At 42.7% G+C, this 16,822-nt stretch overlaps 1 protein-coding gene across 1 annotated transcript in view; it reads right to left on the bottom strand.

Moving 5' to 3' along the window:
* Positions 1-16,822, bottom strand: part of LOC126203807 (odorant receptor Or2-like) — a 44,710-nt gene that overhangs the window by 17,545 nt on the left and 10,343 nt on the right. Inside the window, exon 3 of the mRNA XM_049938173.1 lies at positions 1,810-1,911. Within this exon, the coding sequence (XP_049794130.1) occupies positions 1,810-1,911 (102 nt within the window). The remainder of the gene's footprint in view (positions 1-1,809; positions 1,912-16,822) is intronic.

Below are 16,822 nucleotides of genomic sequence, written 5' to 3'. Positions count from 1 at the left end.
TAAACCTAACTAAGGACATCACACACATCCATGCCTGAGGCAGGATTCGAACATGCAACCGTAGCAGCAGCGCGGTTCCGGACGGAAGTGCCTAGAACCGCTCGGCCACAGCGGTCGGCAACTCGTCACCAACCTCGTGGTCAGCGTCAGAGCACATTGCACAGCACGCATTGCCGTCCGTTGTATTCCGCCTTCAATGTTGTCGAAGGGACCTTCATCAACTGCATTGACTTCAACGTAATTACTGTCTTTGAATAAAAGTATCATTTATATTTGTCTCATTGAGGATTTCCTTCAGTTACCTTCCGTGCAATACTGCACCAGTTCTTTGTAGATACTGTGTAAGGGTTATAGAGTTATGTTATTTGGCAGTGACACAACACGCGAAATTTAAATTTTGCACACCAGTGAAGTTCGCAATGACGTCCAGTGCTGAATACGCAGTCTGACTGTACTCAGCGATGGTCTCTTTGCTGATCCGTCCGATCTACGTAGAACAATCAGCAAACAGACTGTGGATACTTAGCATGCTGCACATAAATAGGCGAGAAGAGCCAGTACAGTCCGATTATATTTCCGAAACTGAATCACCGGAATCACTAACAAACGCAAAAGATCTGCAACTAACAGCCTAAAACGCCATAAAGTCGAAAGGCTGTATAAAATTATTTCTAGGGATAACAGATATCTGTCTGTGCGTCATCCGATGAACTCTCAGTGAATTTAAATCATAAACAAAAGACGTGTCCTACAAAACTCTCGTTCGACCGATTCTCGAGGAGGAGACTTTTAGCAGGTAGGATTAATAAATGACATAGTGAAGATCCTCAGAAGACTGGTGCGTCCGCGACATTTCGTTTAGTAAGTGCGAGTGCTTTACGGCGATACTCATCAAACTCTGAAGGCAGACTCTACAAGAGTAGCGTAGCGAATCACGTAAGATCTCAAAAAAATTCCGAGAGCCTTCGTTCCAAGTAAAGTCTGACATGATATTGCAGCCGCCCACATACGTGCCACGAACTGATCCTGATGGGAGAGTTAATGAAACAAGAGCAGTTACAGAAGCTTATCGACAATCGTTCTGCCGTCGTACCACTCTCGACAAGAATAGGAAAAGGAAAAGGCGGAAATTGTATTGGTATCGGAAGAAAATTTCGCCACAGATTTTAAGTTCACTTGCAGAGTATAGCTGTAGAGCGAATTTCTTTCATTAGACCAACAAAGATTTTCCACCAGAACGTGTGCTAGAAGAGTTTGTAATCAGCACCAAGAACATAAAGCTCTGCCACCACGGTCAACGTGAACAGCTTATATTTCTTTCTTGCGCACCACACTTCCCGACTTATTCGGCACACTACAAACTGGTGTCCGTAGCAACAATTTCTTGCAGCTTGATGTTGTTCAATAACATTTCAATGCTAGTGATGAGTGTATCTAACTTTAGACTTGGGAAATCTTTGTTTGGTTCAGAAGGGCCTGTTGTGCAGCAAGTGTCTTCTATCACTTCAACATTATTAAATATTTTGTTGGGTTTGCGACGAAGGGGGGGAATCTCGTAGAAACCGAACAGTGTCATGTTTGACATAATCTGGCGGTTATTACTGTGAAGGTAACAAGAACGTAATCATACACAGGGTGGTGTGTTAGAACACCTCATGTAAATACAATTAGACATGGCTGTAATAAAACTTACGAATTTCTTACAAATAGTATTTGTATAATGAGGAGCTAAAATGAATACGTTTCTTAAGAAAATATTGATATTGATGGTTTTAGGTTGCCGTTGTCATATCTACAAAGCGTACTCACCTGCTCGGTTACACTGTGTGCAGCCCAGCAATATAGGAACACTTGGCTACCGGGCATTGGAAGGTAGAGCGCGCACCTAAGCACTGCAGTCGAGTCTGTACTCTGTAAAAACAAAGTCACAAATGCATCATAGTAGAAAAAATAAAGATTGGAACTCAAAAGCTATGGTAAATTTGTTGTGACATGCAAAACAGTGTCACTGAAGACTCATAAATATGTTTTCAGTAGTAATTAATAATAACTACCGTATGTAAGAACATAAGTGACATAGTTAGGCTTATACTTACAAAATCATTCTCTTTCTTTCATCAGGCTTCTGAATTATTTTATATAGTTCGTCACAATTTCCTCCCTTGTGTGACCGTAACCAATTATATGTTGTATACAGGGTGAATCACCTGCAACTTGGACTGCAAATATTGCAGGGATAGAGACTGCTGTTATGTGCGACTTTCACAGAATGGATTGGTAGTTAGGGGCGTATTTTGTTAGTCAATAAGCAGATTGTAATAATGCATAGAAAGTGTATTTTTTGTGCAGACATACAATTCTCAAATGGAATAATGCCTATTGACATTAACAAACTAAAAGTAGGTAAATTAGAATGCCAGTGGTGGTTGTTGGCGGATTCTAGTGCAACTCGTTTTACGGGGTATCGAATTCTGCAAAGTTTCCAGACCGACACTTGTTCTTGCCACTCAGCCTTCGTAGTTGCTAGATACGATGTTGTTACGGATGGTTCTAGTATGCTAAGATGCTCCTTAACTGCATTGAAATTTGCTAGTAAGTTAGTGTGTGACAATCCAAGAAGAAGTTTGTGACTAGGCGATGAGTTTTACCAGTGCAGAAGAAGCGGACACGCTCATGATGTATGAAGAGTTCGATCTTGTACTATGTATGCGTCAAGATTTCCCAGTAGATATCAACCGCCTTGGCAATTATCTACCTCCTCAATGAGTTTCGTGAAAGTGAATTGTAACAGTTAGACAACGTAACAGAAGTAAACAGGTCACCACAGAAGAGGGGGAAATTATTGTTCTTGCTACTGTTGCAGTTCATCCTCATCTTAACTCCCGCGCAGTGGCAGGATGAAGGGGAATGAGTCAGAAAAGTGTCCGAAGTACTCCCTATCCCTACCACATCTCTCTCTCCCATGGCAATAGTGTCGGTGTGAGATTTTTTTCAAAATGCGATATTTGGTAAATGACTCGCACTAGAATCTTGCAACAAACGCCACTGACATTCTAGTTTAACCTACTTTTAGTTTGTTAATGTCAATAGGCATTTCTCCACTTAAGACATGATGGTTTGCACAAAAAATACGCTTTCTAAGCAATATTATGATCTATTGATTGACGTAGTTGTCAGCGCATCGTTCTAGTGGGCAGAAGATCTGCCTTCGAACCCCGATCTTGGTACAATTTATCATTCACAGCTTCACTTTTCAGTGTGACGCTACACTATGCTTAAAAGGCAAAGCACACTGAATACGAATGCGTCGGAGCCCTTACACATGATACTTACTAGACGTCTGATGGCATACCCAACTACGGTCTTGGGTTACGCAGCTCCAACACGTTTGCGCCGCCCTCAAAGCATACAGTATATAGTATTACGGGTCGTAAGTAATGCCGCAAGACACACACAAACCGTGGATTTACCTAACGAATTCCATCTCGGTAATTTTGTTGAGATACTCAAACAACTCGCCTCATGACAATACAAGATCTCGAGACACTCGAACAACTCCTTCACGTTGAATCTCGAGAACTACGATCATAACCACAGGTGGATATATTCTTAGTTTAAAAATTTACTGATTTCATTGATTTATTGAAATGTTTTAAGAAATAAAAAGTTAACAGAAGAGATTTTCCTTAGCAACAATTAACCAGAATAGAAGGTTTAAATTTAGATCTTAAACAACGCTATATCGGCGAACCTCTATATTACAATAAGCCTGACTGGCAACTCCAGCTGCACTCATAAAGCCAACAAGTCAGCTTGAGCAGGGAATCCGAATACCCAAAACCAAATCGAACCCCACACGACTCTACGTAACCAGCGGCCAATTATGTAATCAAACAGACCAGTCAGATGACTACCTGGTATGTTACAGGAACGGTGACGCTGGAGCTGGCCCAGAAGATTTCGCCGGAGACCAGCTACACCGGCTATACCTCTCCACTGACATCTCCTAACACCTAAGCATGAGAGACAAACGTTTTCCATGCAGCGCTTTCCGTAGCACTTTCTGCCCTCTGCCCTTAAAACCGCTACCCTTCTGCCAACTACCTCCTCGATGGGGTGGACAACGTCACAGACCCATACACTGTGACTCGTGTGATCTGAATACTAACCGCGCTGGAGACGTGACAGGACTTTTTGTATTGGTCACCATGCTAGTGGGGTGGGGGGGAGGCTGTCTCCACTATATTTTAAAAAACCTTAAATTTGCATTAGAAGATAATGCAGGAAATTGAACTTACCAAGCGTGTACCGCACAGCAGAGGGAAAAGGGTGGGTGAAACAGGTCACCTGCTAAACGTTATGAATACACTTGTTACCACCTTGAAGAAAGTAGCACAAAAATTCATGATGTTGACAAAGAGAGAGCTCAGTGAAGAAAGCTGCTGAAGAAAACATCATGATGAAGGAACAGTCAAGTGATTGTAGTGAAATACCTATATCTTCAAATGTATTTGTAAAAGCACAGCAACTGCAACACTGAGTACTTGCAAATACGTAACTATTTCTCCACTTAATACTAGTGCACAGTACACAAAGTCTACACAAGGCCGAGCGAAGTGGCGCAGTGGTTAGCACACTGCACTCGCATTCGGGAGGACGACGGTTCAATCCCGGCTCCGGCCATCCTGATTTAGGTTTTCCGTGATTTCCCTAAATCGCTCCAGGCAAATGCCGGGATCGTTCCTTTGAAAGGGCACGGCCGACTTCCTTCCCAGTCTTTCCCTAATCCAATGAGACCGATGACTTAACTGTTTGGTCTCTTCCCCCAAACAACCCCAACCCCTCTACACAAGAGTAAGTAAAAACAATTTCATTGGTGTCCCAGAGCCACGTAAAGCTACAACAGAAGTTAGTTTAGTCATTTACGTTAGGTGGATCCCATTTGGGGTCTATCGCTATGATGATGTACGTCTCAGTTTCATAACTTTTGTACACTCTCTCAGTGACCAATATGGCAACATTCCATAAATTTACATTATTGTCTTAAGATACTTTTTCTCGGCAGGCAGTCATTTATTACTCAACTATATTAAATCCCTCCCTCTATGTCTCTCTCTCTCTCTCTCTCTCTCTCTCTCTCTCTCTCTCTCTCTCTCTCTCACACACACACACACACACACACACATACACACACACACATACACACACGTTATGTTACTCTACTTGCAGAAATTCTTTTATAGGGTAGAAGGTATTAAAAAACAGATATGACTTCAATTTGAACCCCCGTTAACGTTAATATCTCTTAAGACCTTCACATCACTGGGAAAGAGGCCAAGGATTTCTATGGCAAAATACTTCACACTTTTCTATGCCAATCCGGCGGAATAACGTATAGTAAAATACACACATACTATATTTATCAACAGTATCATTTTTTTAAAATTGTATGTTATTTCTGCCGAAAACAATGGAGAAATGCTGCAATGCACAATTGTTTAAAGTCATTTCAAAAGAAATTCTGGAGTGGGCAGATCATGTTATCCTTATTACAGTCTTCTGTGCAAGCAACACTTTCTTCCTCAATGACGATAGAATCTGATAGAATAAAACCTTAATGAATGAAAGTAGCTAAACGTAATGCAAGATACAGAAAGCATAAGACACACAGAGTCAAAACAAGTCAGGCCAGACAAACTGTTACCTGACAACTCAGACGACACAACCAAGAACACTGCACAAGGGTCCCTCTGTCAAAATACCACCACTCTACGAACTTCTAGCCTGCTGGAGTAATTGTAGGGCATTAACCTGTGTTAATAAATGCAACGGAAAAACGGCCTAAAGTGTAAGTTTCAGTTTTATTTACTTGAAGACTAGTTTCGCGTCTGCACCTATTTTCAAACCATCTAGATATTCAAAATGGTATTTGCGAAAATATAAGAACCATGTGAAGACAACAAATATAAATATATAGCAAAGTGCCAAGGAACACTTACTGAGCGTAAAGATAAAACTATCTCTCTGTAACTGGCTGTTTTTCTTTTGTATTTCCCACAGTTTTTCTTTTTCTTTCTCAGCCTAAGTTTAAGAGGACCAACAGTGAAAATTCTACGACGGCGGAATATTAGCAGGTTCGGGACACATCCGAGGGAACTGAAATTCCAGACAAGAGCAAGCAAGACCCCTGAGCTTGTGCTTGTAAGTTGTTTTAAACCTTCCTTGTTAAGGCATCAGACCCTATTACAGGGCGAACTACAGGAACCAGGCCAAAGGTAGAGCAACTGAGTTTACCAGTGACGCTTAGCGCCTCTCTGCCTATCCGTTGGCTGCAGATCTCTAAGAATCAAGCAGCCTGTCATAACTGTGCTGAGGTGGAGTCATATGCGAACATTTGGAGACATTATTCTGTATTATTCAGAGTACCTAGCCATGGTTACCTCTACCCCCAGCCAGGAAGCAACATTCCGCCGCTATCGTGCAACACAAGAGAGGAGTGGGCTGGATCTCAGATTCAACACTTCTACAACAGCCACTTTTGCATTTTGAATCTGGGATTTGCATCCTCTGAAGTTCTTATACTCTGTTCGTGTGCCGTGAATCGTTGGCGACCATTAATCTGCGCTGCACACTAGCGTCACCGCAAGATGGAGGCGAGAAGTGCACTAGCTAGCAGGTTTGGCAGTCAGCGTCACTGAGGAGTGTGAGACGGACGGAAGGACTTTTGACGAAGGAGTTGGCAGTTGTTTGTCGGACGGACCTGGATACGGCAACCGAGTGGAACTGAATGATACTGCTTGCTTCCTGTTTTTTGGCAGGGAAAGCTGCCAAGATTGTGCTTGATGGCGACATTATTGAAGATGTATGCTTGTGTAGCTGCATGAAGGACTGAGCCTTCTCAACTGAATGATGCAGTCGGGTGCCGTGTGGAAATGATGGATGAGCTCTGTTAAATAGATTTCACGGCAGGAGAGCGAACCTTCGATTAAGTTTTCTGTTTTATACAGAGTAATCCACCCTGTGTTATGCTATGTATAGAAGTATTTCACCAAGGCAACTTCACTTACTATGTCTTTTATTCTGTTGCTACGATAAGAGGGCGTCATCACTGTGGTGATTATGGCCATGCTACTGTTGGGCTGAAGAGAACATTATTTGTCTTTCCTTACTGTATTTTGAATGTCTCCTGCGGTTGCACCAAGTTAATCGAGTTCATTTAATATTTCAGCGAAAAAAGTGGTCCAATTGGTTCATATTTCCTTACGTACTAGACGAATATGTAATAAAAAATGGGGGTTCCTATTTTTAAAAAACGCAGCGACATCTAGCGGGCCAACCATAGCGCCACCTGGTTTCCCCCTTGAAGCTAGACGAGTTTGGTGCTTTGTAGTTGTTTCGTTTGATGCTTATTTCGTGAGGTATTTGGCCCGGTCACTATCAATGGACCACCATACATATATGTAAAGCGAAATTCACGCACTCGGGCTTCGTAACACGACTCTTCACATGCCAGCGCTAAAAAAAAGTCTGACACAAAATTTCGTCTGGCGAGTACATTCGGCAGAAAAACGACGTTAGAGTGGCAATCTGGCAACACTGTAACCACTTGTATGGTAACTATCTCTAACAGCACAAACTATTACTACTGTACAGTTGGTGCAGTGGATAGTGTTTTGCGTTAGCATGCAAGGCGTCGATGGTTCGATCCTGGTTTGAGGCGTATGTTTTTTATTTGGTAAATGTAGTCCGGGTGGTACAGTATCTAGCATCTTAATCGTCATTGCAGCGGGCCCTCTAGAAAACATTTGCACTTACAAACTCAGTCATAGAAATGGAAGATTGGTCAGCCCTTTCCACGTCTTAGGCATGAAATTATTCGCACCACTTCATCTTCTAGATGCGAAACCTGTTCTCTTTGTACCCTCGTTATTATTCTTGCCTCGTTCAGGTTCATTACATTTCCTTAGGGCCCACGTTACCAGTAGAACTAGCAACGTGCTTTGCGAACAATGTCTAAACTCGATTACTATATGTATGTGTTATCAACAAGGTACCAACAATTATGCCTTTCAACACTGAGTTTGATCACCGCATGCTGTTTAGTATGAATCTCAAAATGGTTCAAATGGCTCTGAACACTATGGGACTTAACATCTGAGGTCATCAGTCCCCTAGAACTTAGGACTACTTAAACCAATCTAACCTAAGGACATCACACACATCCATGCCCGAGGCAGGATTCGAACCTGCGACCGCAGCGGTCGCGCGGTTCCAGACTGAAGTGCCTAGAGCCAGTCGGCTACACCAGCTGGCAGTACGTACCCCAATGTATTAATATTATTATTTTTACTACTACTCTGTCGACAGTATTGTGTACACCTATTGTCCATTACCGTTAGGGAACTAGTGTAATTCGAAACCCAACATTTCATAATGAACGGTATTGCGATGACTCATGCAGAACAATATCTGTGAGATGGGTAAGGCACATTAGGTAGAAGAGCTCGCAGGACTGACGGCGTGTTTATACTGTCTGTGCTGTCCAACAGACAGAGACTGGCTGCCAGTGGAGTAACGCGCCTGTGACAGAATCCTGTGTACATGCGTACCCGTATCAAATTTTCTCATTGTAAACCTCTAAACCAGTGTGGCAGACGTATAGCATACACAAACGATGAATATGTGGATGTACTTCTAGTCTTTAGTGCATCTGACAACCGGGCTGGTGTTGCTGCTCGTTAATATGGCGCTAGAAATCCTCGTCAACGCCATCCACATAAAAATGTGTTTCGTCGCCTGGAGCTGCGCCTTCGGGAGTCAGGTTCTATACTTCCACCACTGCGTGTCAGAGGTCGTGCATGGACTCGCGTACTCCAAAACTATTCTGGAGGTCATACACCAAGAACTTCAGTGAAGCACGGCAGCTGTGTGTCTTGCGACGCACGGATCGCCAACAGCGGATGCAGTTCTATGAATGGTTCCAACAACAACAGGAAGCCAACTATGAATTCGTGAACACCGTAATATGCTCGGATGAAGCAGTATTCGCTCTTGAGGGTGTCTTTAATTTGCATAATGCCCACGTATGAGGTTAAGCCGCACGTCACCAGCAACCTTGGATATCAAGTTCGCTTTGGTATGAACGTCTAGGCCGGAATACTGGGAGACAGGGGTCTGGGCACCTACATGTTGCCTAACCGGTTGGCTGAACGAGGGTATCATACATTCCTCTTAAACTATCTGCCCGATGCGCTGGAAGATGTTCCTCTATATGTCTGGCAGAGGATATGGTTCCAACGTGATTATGCACCTCCACACTCTGGAATTAATGTACAACAGTATTTGGACAGAACATTTCCAGGGAAATGGCTTGGACGTGGAGGTCCAGTTTTATGGCCGCAGCGTTCACCTGACCTAAATCCCCTGGATTTCTTCGTGTGACACCTGAAGAGCCACGTTTACTCTACTCCGCCGACGAATCTGGAAGAATTGATAGCGCGTGTTCCTGCTGCTCTTGTTACTGTGGACGCATCTCTGCTGCAAAGGGTCCAGAACTGTGTGAAACGGTGGGTTGCAAAATGTTTGGACGTGCAGGGAGGTCGCTTTATGCATCTGTTGTTCTGAGGACAACGTATCCTGTAGTGAAGGTCATGCAGTCATTAATACGGACATTGTTATTGTCACTGGTTGCTAATGTGCGAGTCTGAGCGCTCATATTACATTTAGTATAAATGACAAGTAGACGTTGTGTTATTGTACTGTTCTGTCATCTTTAGAATCTGAAATTGGTGTTGCTTTTGTAGTTATTCTGTCCTATGACAGTTCATTTGTTTCAACTATCTATTTCTTATTTGTCTAACTACGTGTTTATTATGGTCAGCGTTACAAAATGTTGGAAATTGAGGGTACATGTGACCTAAGAAACTTTGTATATTGCAGTATGAAATGTCAGAATGAAATTAGCAAATGAAAAAGAATGCGCCCCAAGCCAGGATCGAACAATCGACCACTTGCAAGCTAACCCAAAACTGTAGCCACTGAACCAACGGTAGAGCTCTACTAGATGTCCTGACACATGTAGTCACCGTATATGTGGGTACAGTGTTGCCAGATTGCCACTCTTAAAGTCCTTTTTCTGCCGGATGTACTTCCTGGACGAAATTTTGTGATAAATATTTTTTTATCGCTGGCATGTGAGGAGTCGCGCTGCGAAGCCCGTCCGAGTGCGCGAATTTCACTTCACCCTGTATATATATATATATATATATATATATATATATATATATATATATATATATATCCGACAACCTTGCTCTCTCTCTCTCTCTCTCTCTCTCTCTCTCTCTCTAAAAAAATGGTTCAAATGGCTCTGAGCACTATGGGACTCAACAGCTGTGGTCATAAGTCCCCTAGAACTTAGAACTACTTAAACCTAACTAACCTAAGGACATCACACACATCCATGCCCGAGGCAGGATTCGAACCTGCGACCGTAGCAGTCGCGCGGTTCCTGACTGAGCGCCTAGAACCGCTAGACCACCGCGGCCGGCTCTCTCTCTCTCTCTCTCTCTCTCTCTCTCTCTCTCTCTCTCTCTCTCTCTATATATATATATATATATATATATATATATATATATATATATATGTGTGTGTGTGTGTGTGTGTGTGTGTGTGTGCTAGCCTAGCGTCATTCTAATTTGCCAGAGAATGTTACAAGCACTGCTGTGTCTACTAGGGCATGCTTTGTTTACCGTAATTATTATGAAGTCCCTTAGAATGGTACAAGACTAGGATTTTATGCTATATGCTTGCTTACATGGAACTGTGACTGGAGTTGGCGCTCGTAGTTACGATGACAGTAGTTATTAATATTTTGGAGAATTATTTAAATTGCTTTGGAATTCTGGTCTTTTCTGTAGGTATAAGTTAGACAAGCGCTGCTACAATAGTCAGTGGGTGGGGGGGGGGGGGAGGTGGTCACTGATTATATGCTTAGACATTAATACGCTTTTCTTTGCAGATGAGCTTAGTGTGGGCTTCCATTGTGGTGATCACTACAGTGGCTGGTGTATTGGCTGATGGTGCTTCAAGATGGAGTGACTTTACCCTGCCTGGACATGGGCTGCACGTGCAGTGGTTTTTGGTATTGTATGACAAACTGCCATTAAAGAATCCCAAGTTATAATAGATCTTTAATCATTAAAAGAATGGATCAGTAGTCAGAGGGAACGTTGTTGGCCTTCTGACACAGGCATCCACAAGCACACAGTTATGCCAGTGACAACATTCTACCCACACAGCAATGTATATGGGAAGCCACAGTTGATGAAATCTGCAGAACTGGGAAAGCCAGGTGCAAGCACAGTACAATCGGCATGGGATGACTGTAGAAAAACCTTGGGGCTTGACTGCTCCGAGGCTGTAGCAACAACACAACTTGAAATATGGTGTTTAAGCTATGATCCTCAGCCTGACCAAAGATGGTAGTATGCACCCGGCAAAGGCAATGATTAGCAACAGTGTAGGCCTATGTGGGCTGAAGAACTGCATCAGTGTATTTGAGCATTAAGCTGGCCCAGGTTCGAACTTAGGGCCCACCAGAAGTCGACAACTAGTAGTCTCCCAGCAGATATGGCCCTATGGAGTGATGGCACCAACCTCAGTGCATACAGATCTCATCTCAGGCAGGAATCTGCAGCTACTGTTGGCACAGCAAAGGGAAAATTGTGAATAAAGCCGATCAGTAGCCTAACTTTATGAATACACTTGTTACTACCTTGAATGAAGTAGCATAAAAATGTGGAGGGTATATCGCTGCAACATTTTGTGCTGCAAGAGATCTCCATCTTGTAGTCAGCAGCTGTTGTAAAGTGAGTCACAAGGTGTACAGTACACACTTTGATCTGCTTCTGCTGGATGTGACGAGGGGTATTGATGTGAGATAACTGGGGGGGGGGGGGGGGGGCGGTATTAATAATAGCTGGTTGGCCAATGTGTCTGAAACAGCAGCTAGCCTACCCGAAATCCCGCAACAGCCTGGAGCAGCAGGTATTACAGTTGGAGAGCGATGACTACTTTTGTTGTGTTTTTCCTATTTAGTCAGATCCCGCAAAAACGCTGCAGGAACTGTAAGGTTTCCCAATTTTAGACTTTCCGAGATATTGGCTGGCATGTTCCACTTCATCAGCAACTTGAATGACTGCTCTTGTACATGAATAAGCCTTGTCGTTCAGTGGTGCCTAGCCTTCATGCTGATATCCGTTTCCTCTTCTACAATGCAGAGTGGTGTAGGAACAATTCATCTCTCACAGTGAGACAGCGATGCAACACTACAAAGACATTATTCAATAGAAAAAATTTTCTCATGCAGAAATTTCGTCGAAGCACAATAACGTGGACAGCTCCATCGAAGGGGTTTTTATCATCTCTCCATCTTTGAGTTTCCTATCGTCATGGGTATTTTATATGTAAACAGTAAGTTATTTTATTCGCTTCGCTGTCGCCATGGATGGCATGATGTCCACAATAAAGAGACTTACACATTTCTCCTATTTGCAGACAGTTATGTCCTTTCTGTATTTCTTCCAACCTTATAAAGGCAGCTTATCAGTTATAAGCATTATGTCTTATTTTTAATTTACCCCCTTTACATATCTTTTAAGGATTTATTTAAGTTCGTGGCACATCTGCAGACTCTAATCAATACTATTTACAGCTATATTGGTCCTCAGAGAAGAGAACCATAATGAACTGGATATACACTCTGAAACAAAACAACAACGAGGCACCACGAAGGAATTATCCGAATGAGGTGAAAATCGGTAGATGTGAAGTAGATGTACAGACAATCAAATGATTGTAATTTCAGAAAACGTTGGAAGATTGCTTCATAAAGATGGCTTATCAGTTATAGGCATTCTTATCTTATTTTTAATCAGTCCATTTCACATATATTTTAAAGATTCATCCAAGTTCGGGGTTCATCCATAAATTCTAATCAATACTATTTACAGTTCTGTTGGACCTGAAAGAAAGGAATCAAAATGAACTAACTATACACTCTGAAATAAAACAAGGACGAAGTATCAGGAAGGAATTATCCGAATGAGGAGGGATTCGGTAAATGTGAAGTACATGTACAGACAAATCCATTGACTGGAGTAGAGTTTTTTTTTTTTTTCTCAGACTGTACAAACGTGTTTTAATTTTCGGTCTTGGGGACAGACAGGGCCTGTTTGCGTCAGTTTTATGAAGCTTTGTATATATCAGCTAGACATTTGGTACAGAATTTATATAAATCTTCAAGAACTACATAACAGAAGAGAACTGACTCTGTCACCATGAGGGAGTCGAAGTGTCCAACTCAATGAGCTGGGGAGCAACCACTTGCTACGCAGAGGCAAAGTCAAAGATGGTTCAAATGACTCTGAGCACTATGGGACTTAACATCGGAGGTTATCAGTCCCCTAGAACTTAGAACTACTTAAACCTAACTAACCTAAGGACATCACACACATCCATGCCTGAGGCAGGATTCGGACCTGCGACCGTAGCGGTCGCGCGGTTCCAGACTGAAGCACCTAGGACCGCTGGGCCACAACGACGGGCAGAGACAGAGTCACGTGTTGCCTCCAGCACATACGTTTCTCGCTGTTTCTGAGTAGCCACCATACCACGACTTTGTCCCATATATAACTGAATTTCACAAATCATCCGTGAGAAGCTAGTTTATCTGTGAACCGAGTATATTACAACCTACTGACCGTGTGGTGCAATAACAGCCCTAATGCAGTGTAGGATAGTAAAGAGGCGTGGAATTATTCGAGAGGGATGGAATAACGCTCCTCGCTATTTAACCCAATGTATCAAGAAACTTGGAATGAGCACCGCACTTGTTTTGCAGTACTCACACACTGGGATAAGCACGAAGACTCTCTTCGTTTTAGTTTAATTGCATCACCTTACTCATGTTACCTTCATACACATATCACTCGTCCATGTGGAACGGAAATTTCTATTAGTAGGTAAATATCCGTTCTGATTAGTCGATGTTTACTAAATTATTCAAAAAATGGCTCTGAGCACTATGGGACTCAACTGCTGCAGTCATCAGTCCCCTAGAACTTAGAACTACTTAAACCTAACCAACCTAAGGACATCACACACATCCATGCCCGAGGCAGGATTCGAACCTGCGACCGTAGCAGTCGCACGGTTCCGGACTGCGCGCCTAGAACCGCGAGACCACCGCGGCCGGCCACTAAATTATTGTTCATTGTTTTGGTGAAAATTCTTTTTCTTATTTGTTGATCTTCTTCGTTCATACAGATATGATTAGTTCATGAGCGTATTTTGTTATGTAAATTAGTTGCAAGTTATTCCTACAGCGAACATTTTTACAATGTAATAACTTATTGCAAATTAATTTACATACAATTCCCAGTTATGTTTAAATACAATCTGTGTTTTAAGCGAAACAAGAAGACGAGGACAGTTGGGATTGAAGCTGTGGGTTCGCCGCGCGTGATTAGCCAAGCGGTCTAGGGCGCTGCAGTCATGGACTGTTCGGCTTGTCCCGGCGGAGGTTCGAGTCCTCCCTCCGGCATGGGTGGGTGTGTTTGTCCCTAGGCTAATTTAGGTTAAGTAGTGTGTAAGCTTAGGGACTGATGACCTTAGCAGTTGGGTCCCATAAGATTTCACACACATTTGAACATTTTTTGAGTTGTGAGTTCGAAATGGAAGTACGCTTAAGTTCGCGATTGCTATGAGATTGACAGAGAGGGAGAGAAGCCATCGACTGCGAGTCCCATCTGTCATTCCACAAGGAAGTGTTATAACAGATCCTCTCTTGTTTCTAATGCATAAACCGTTTTAGGAAACCACTGAGAACCCTTTTAGATTGTTTGTAGATGCTGTTGTATAACGTCTTGTAAAGTTATTAGATAATAAAAACGAATTTCAGAATAGTTTGGACAAGATATCTGTGAGCACTAAACAGAAAACTGTTTCATTTACGTTACAGAATAAATCACCAAAATTTTAAGGTTGTCAGTTTAACTAAATAACTAGGGATTAAAACTGTGAACAACTTTAAATTTTTACCATGTTGTGGGGAAGGCGAAGTGACGTCCGCGTTTTATTGACATAACACTTAGGACATGTAACTAATATCCCCAAAAGGCTGCCCTCTTCTCGAATATCGTTATGTTTCATTGGATCCTTATCAGACACAATTGATGGAAGACACTGAAATAGTTCAGAGAAAGGCAGTTCGTTTTCCATTACCGTGAAAAAGAGGCGGAAGCGGTTGCATATGATACGGAACGACACAAGCCAAGACAGAAACTCAGTGCTGTATCCAAGGTGTGAGACAAAGCCAGGCTGCGTAGCAATTCCAGCTACCTGCTGCGTATTCAATAGATAAACCCCTCGGAAGTCTCGACAACACTACAATATACAGAAGTACTTGTCTTCTGTAATTATAAAAATTCGATATGGCAATGTATACATTCCCGGGCTAGCAAGCAAGTCGTCAGCACTGCAAACCTAAGCGCTGACGTCCACTCTGTGATGATCTCCGCATTTCGGTTGACGATCTATTCCTGATAAAGCTATCATCATTCCAGCTGGGCTGCGAAGCAACGACTGCTTGCTGTGCATCGGATCACCTTCACTCTGCCACCATCTCCACAACACCAACTGCTGCGGATCATGTCAGCACCTCATGGTCTACGAACTGAAGGCCACCCAAATCCATACCACGGTGACCCACTGACACCAATAAACTCTGGCCATCATTCCAAAGTCCAGAAACCTGGGCAACACTGCCTTCTCCTGCTGCGTACACCACTCAACTGCCTCACTCTGGTCATGCGACACTGGGTTGTAGTGAGACCATCCTGACCAAGCTACAGCTGCTGGATTGAATGCGCGAGTCATGGTAACTCTCCTCCAGCTGCCTCCAAAACAAACGCTTGCTGTGGCGCTTCCACACTGGTTTTCCAGGCTCTAAGGTTCAACGACTGTCACACACTGACTGCTTCCTGCAGGTACCCTGCAACACATCTGTTTATGCAAACGATAAAGAACTTTGATAACATTTAGCTGTCTTCATCACCTACGGCTCCACTTGACTGCAGAAGAAAATCACTCAGCCATTTCATTCACCCCAACATCTAATACGGCTATAATAGAACTGGCGTAGCAATCATTAAATCAAAGTCGGTTTTCGTTGTGGCGAGGTCTTTCCACACAGTGTCCGTCACCAACTTTTCCCTGAGAATGCATATACATCTTACTGACTCATACTTATCTAACGTAAGGCGTGAGAATGTTTATCGGTGAAGAAAGAAAATTATGGAAAACACAGACAAGAAGAGGGACGGGACAGTAGCGTACTTGTTTAAAGGAGCCTGTACCATCTGAAACCTTGAAATTTTCGATTTTTGTTTCTTTTCATTTACCTTAATTTGTGGAATTTCCCCTTTCCAGTGCCACACAAAATTTATATCAGTGCCTTATTTCTGGTTTCTTCATTCATGTAAAGGAAACACTGTGTAGGCACGAACATATTCCAAGAATCTGAACAGCTGAAGAAGGTAAGATTCGTCATTTATTTTGGACATGAGATTTCAAAACTCTTCAGAGCACTTGGAGGGGAGAAGTCATGATGAGAAAATGTAACTGTAACTAAACTGGAGAGCACAAGTCTGTGCAAAAGCAAATGCGTGTGCGGCTATACGAGTGAAAACTGCATACAAGAGGAAGAAATTGGAAAATGGCAGAGGATTAAATGACAAGAATAGACTCACAGAATCTATGA

This window comes from Schistocerca nitens, chromosome 9 (assembly GCF_023898315.1).
Source record: "Schistocerca nitens isolate TAMUIC-IGC-003100 chromosome 9, iqSchNite1.1, whole genome shotgun sequence".
NCBI lineage: Eukaryota > Metazoa > Arthropoda > Insecta > Orthoptera > Acrididae > Schistocerca > Schistocerca nitens.
Note: the sequence above shows the minus strand (reverse complement) of the source record. Positions and strands in the feature narration are given on the sequence as shown.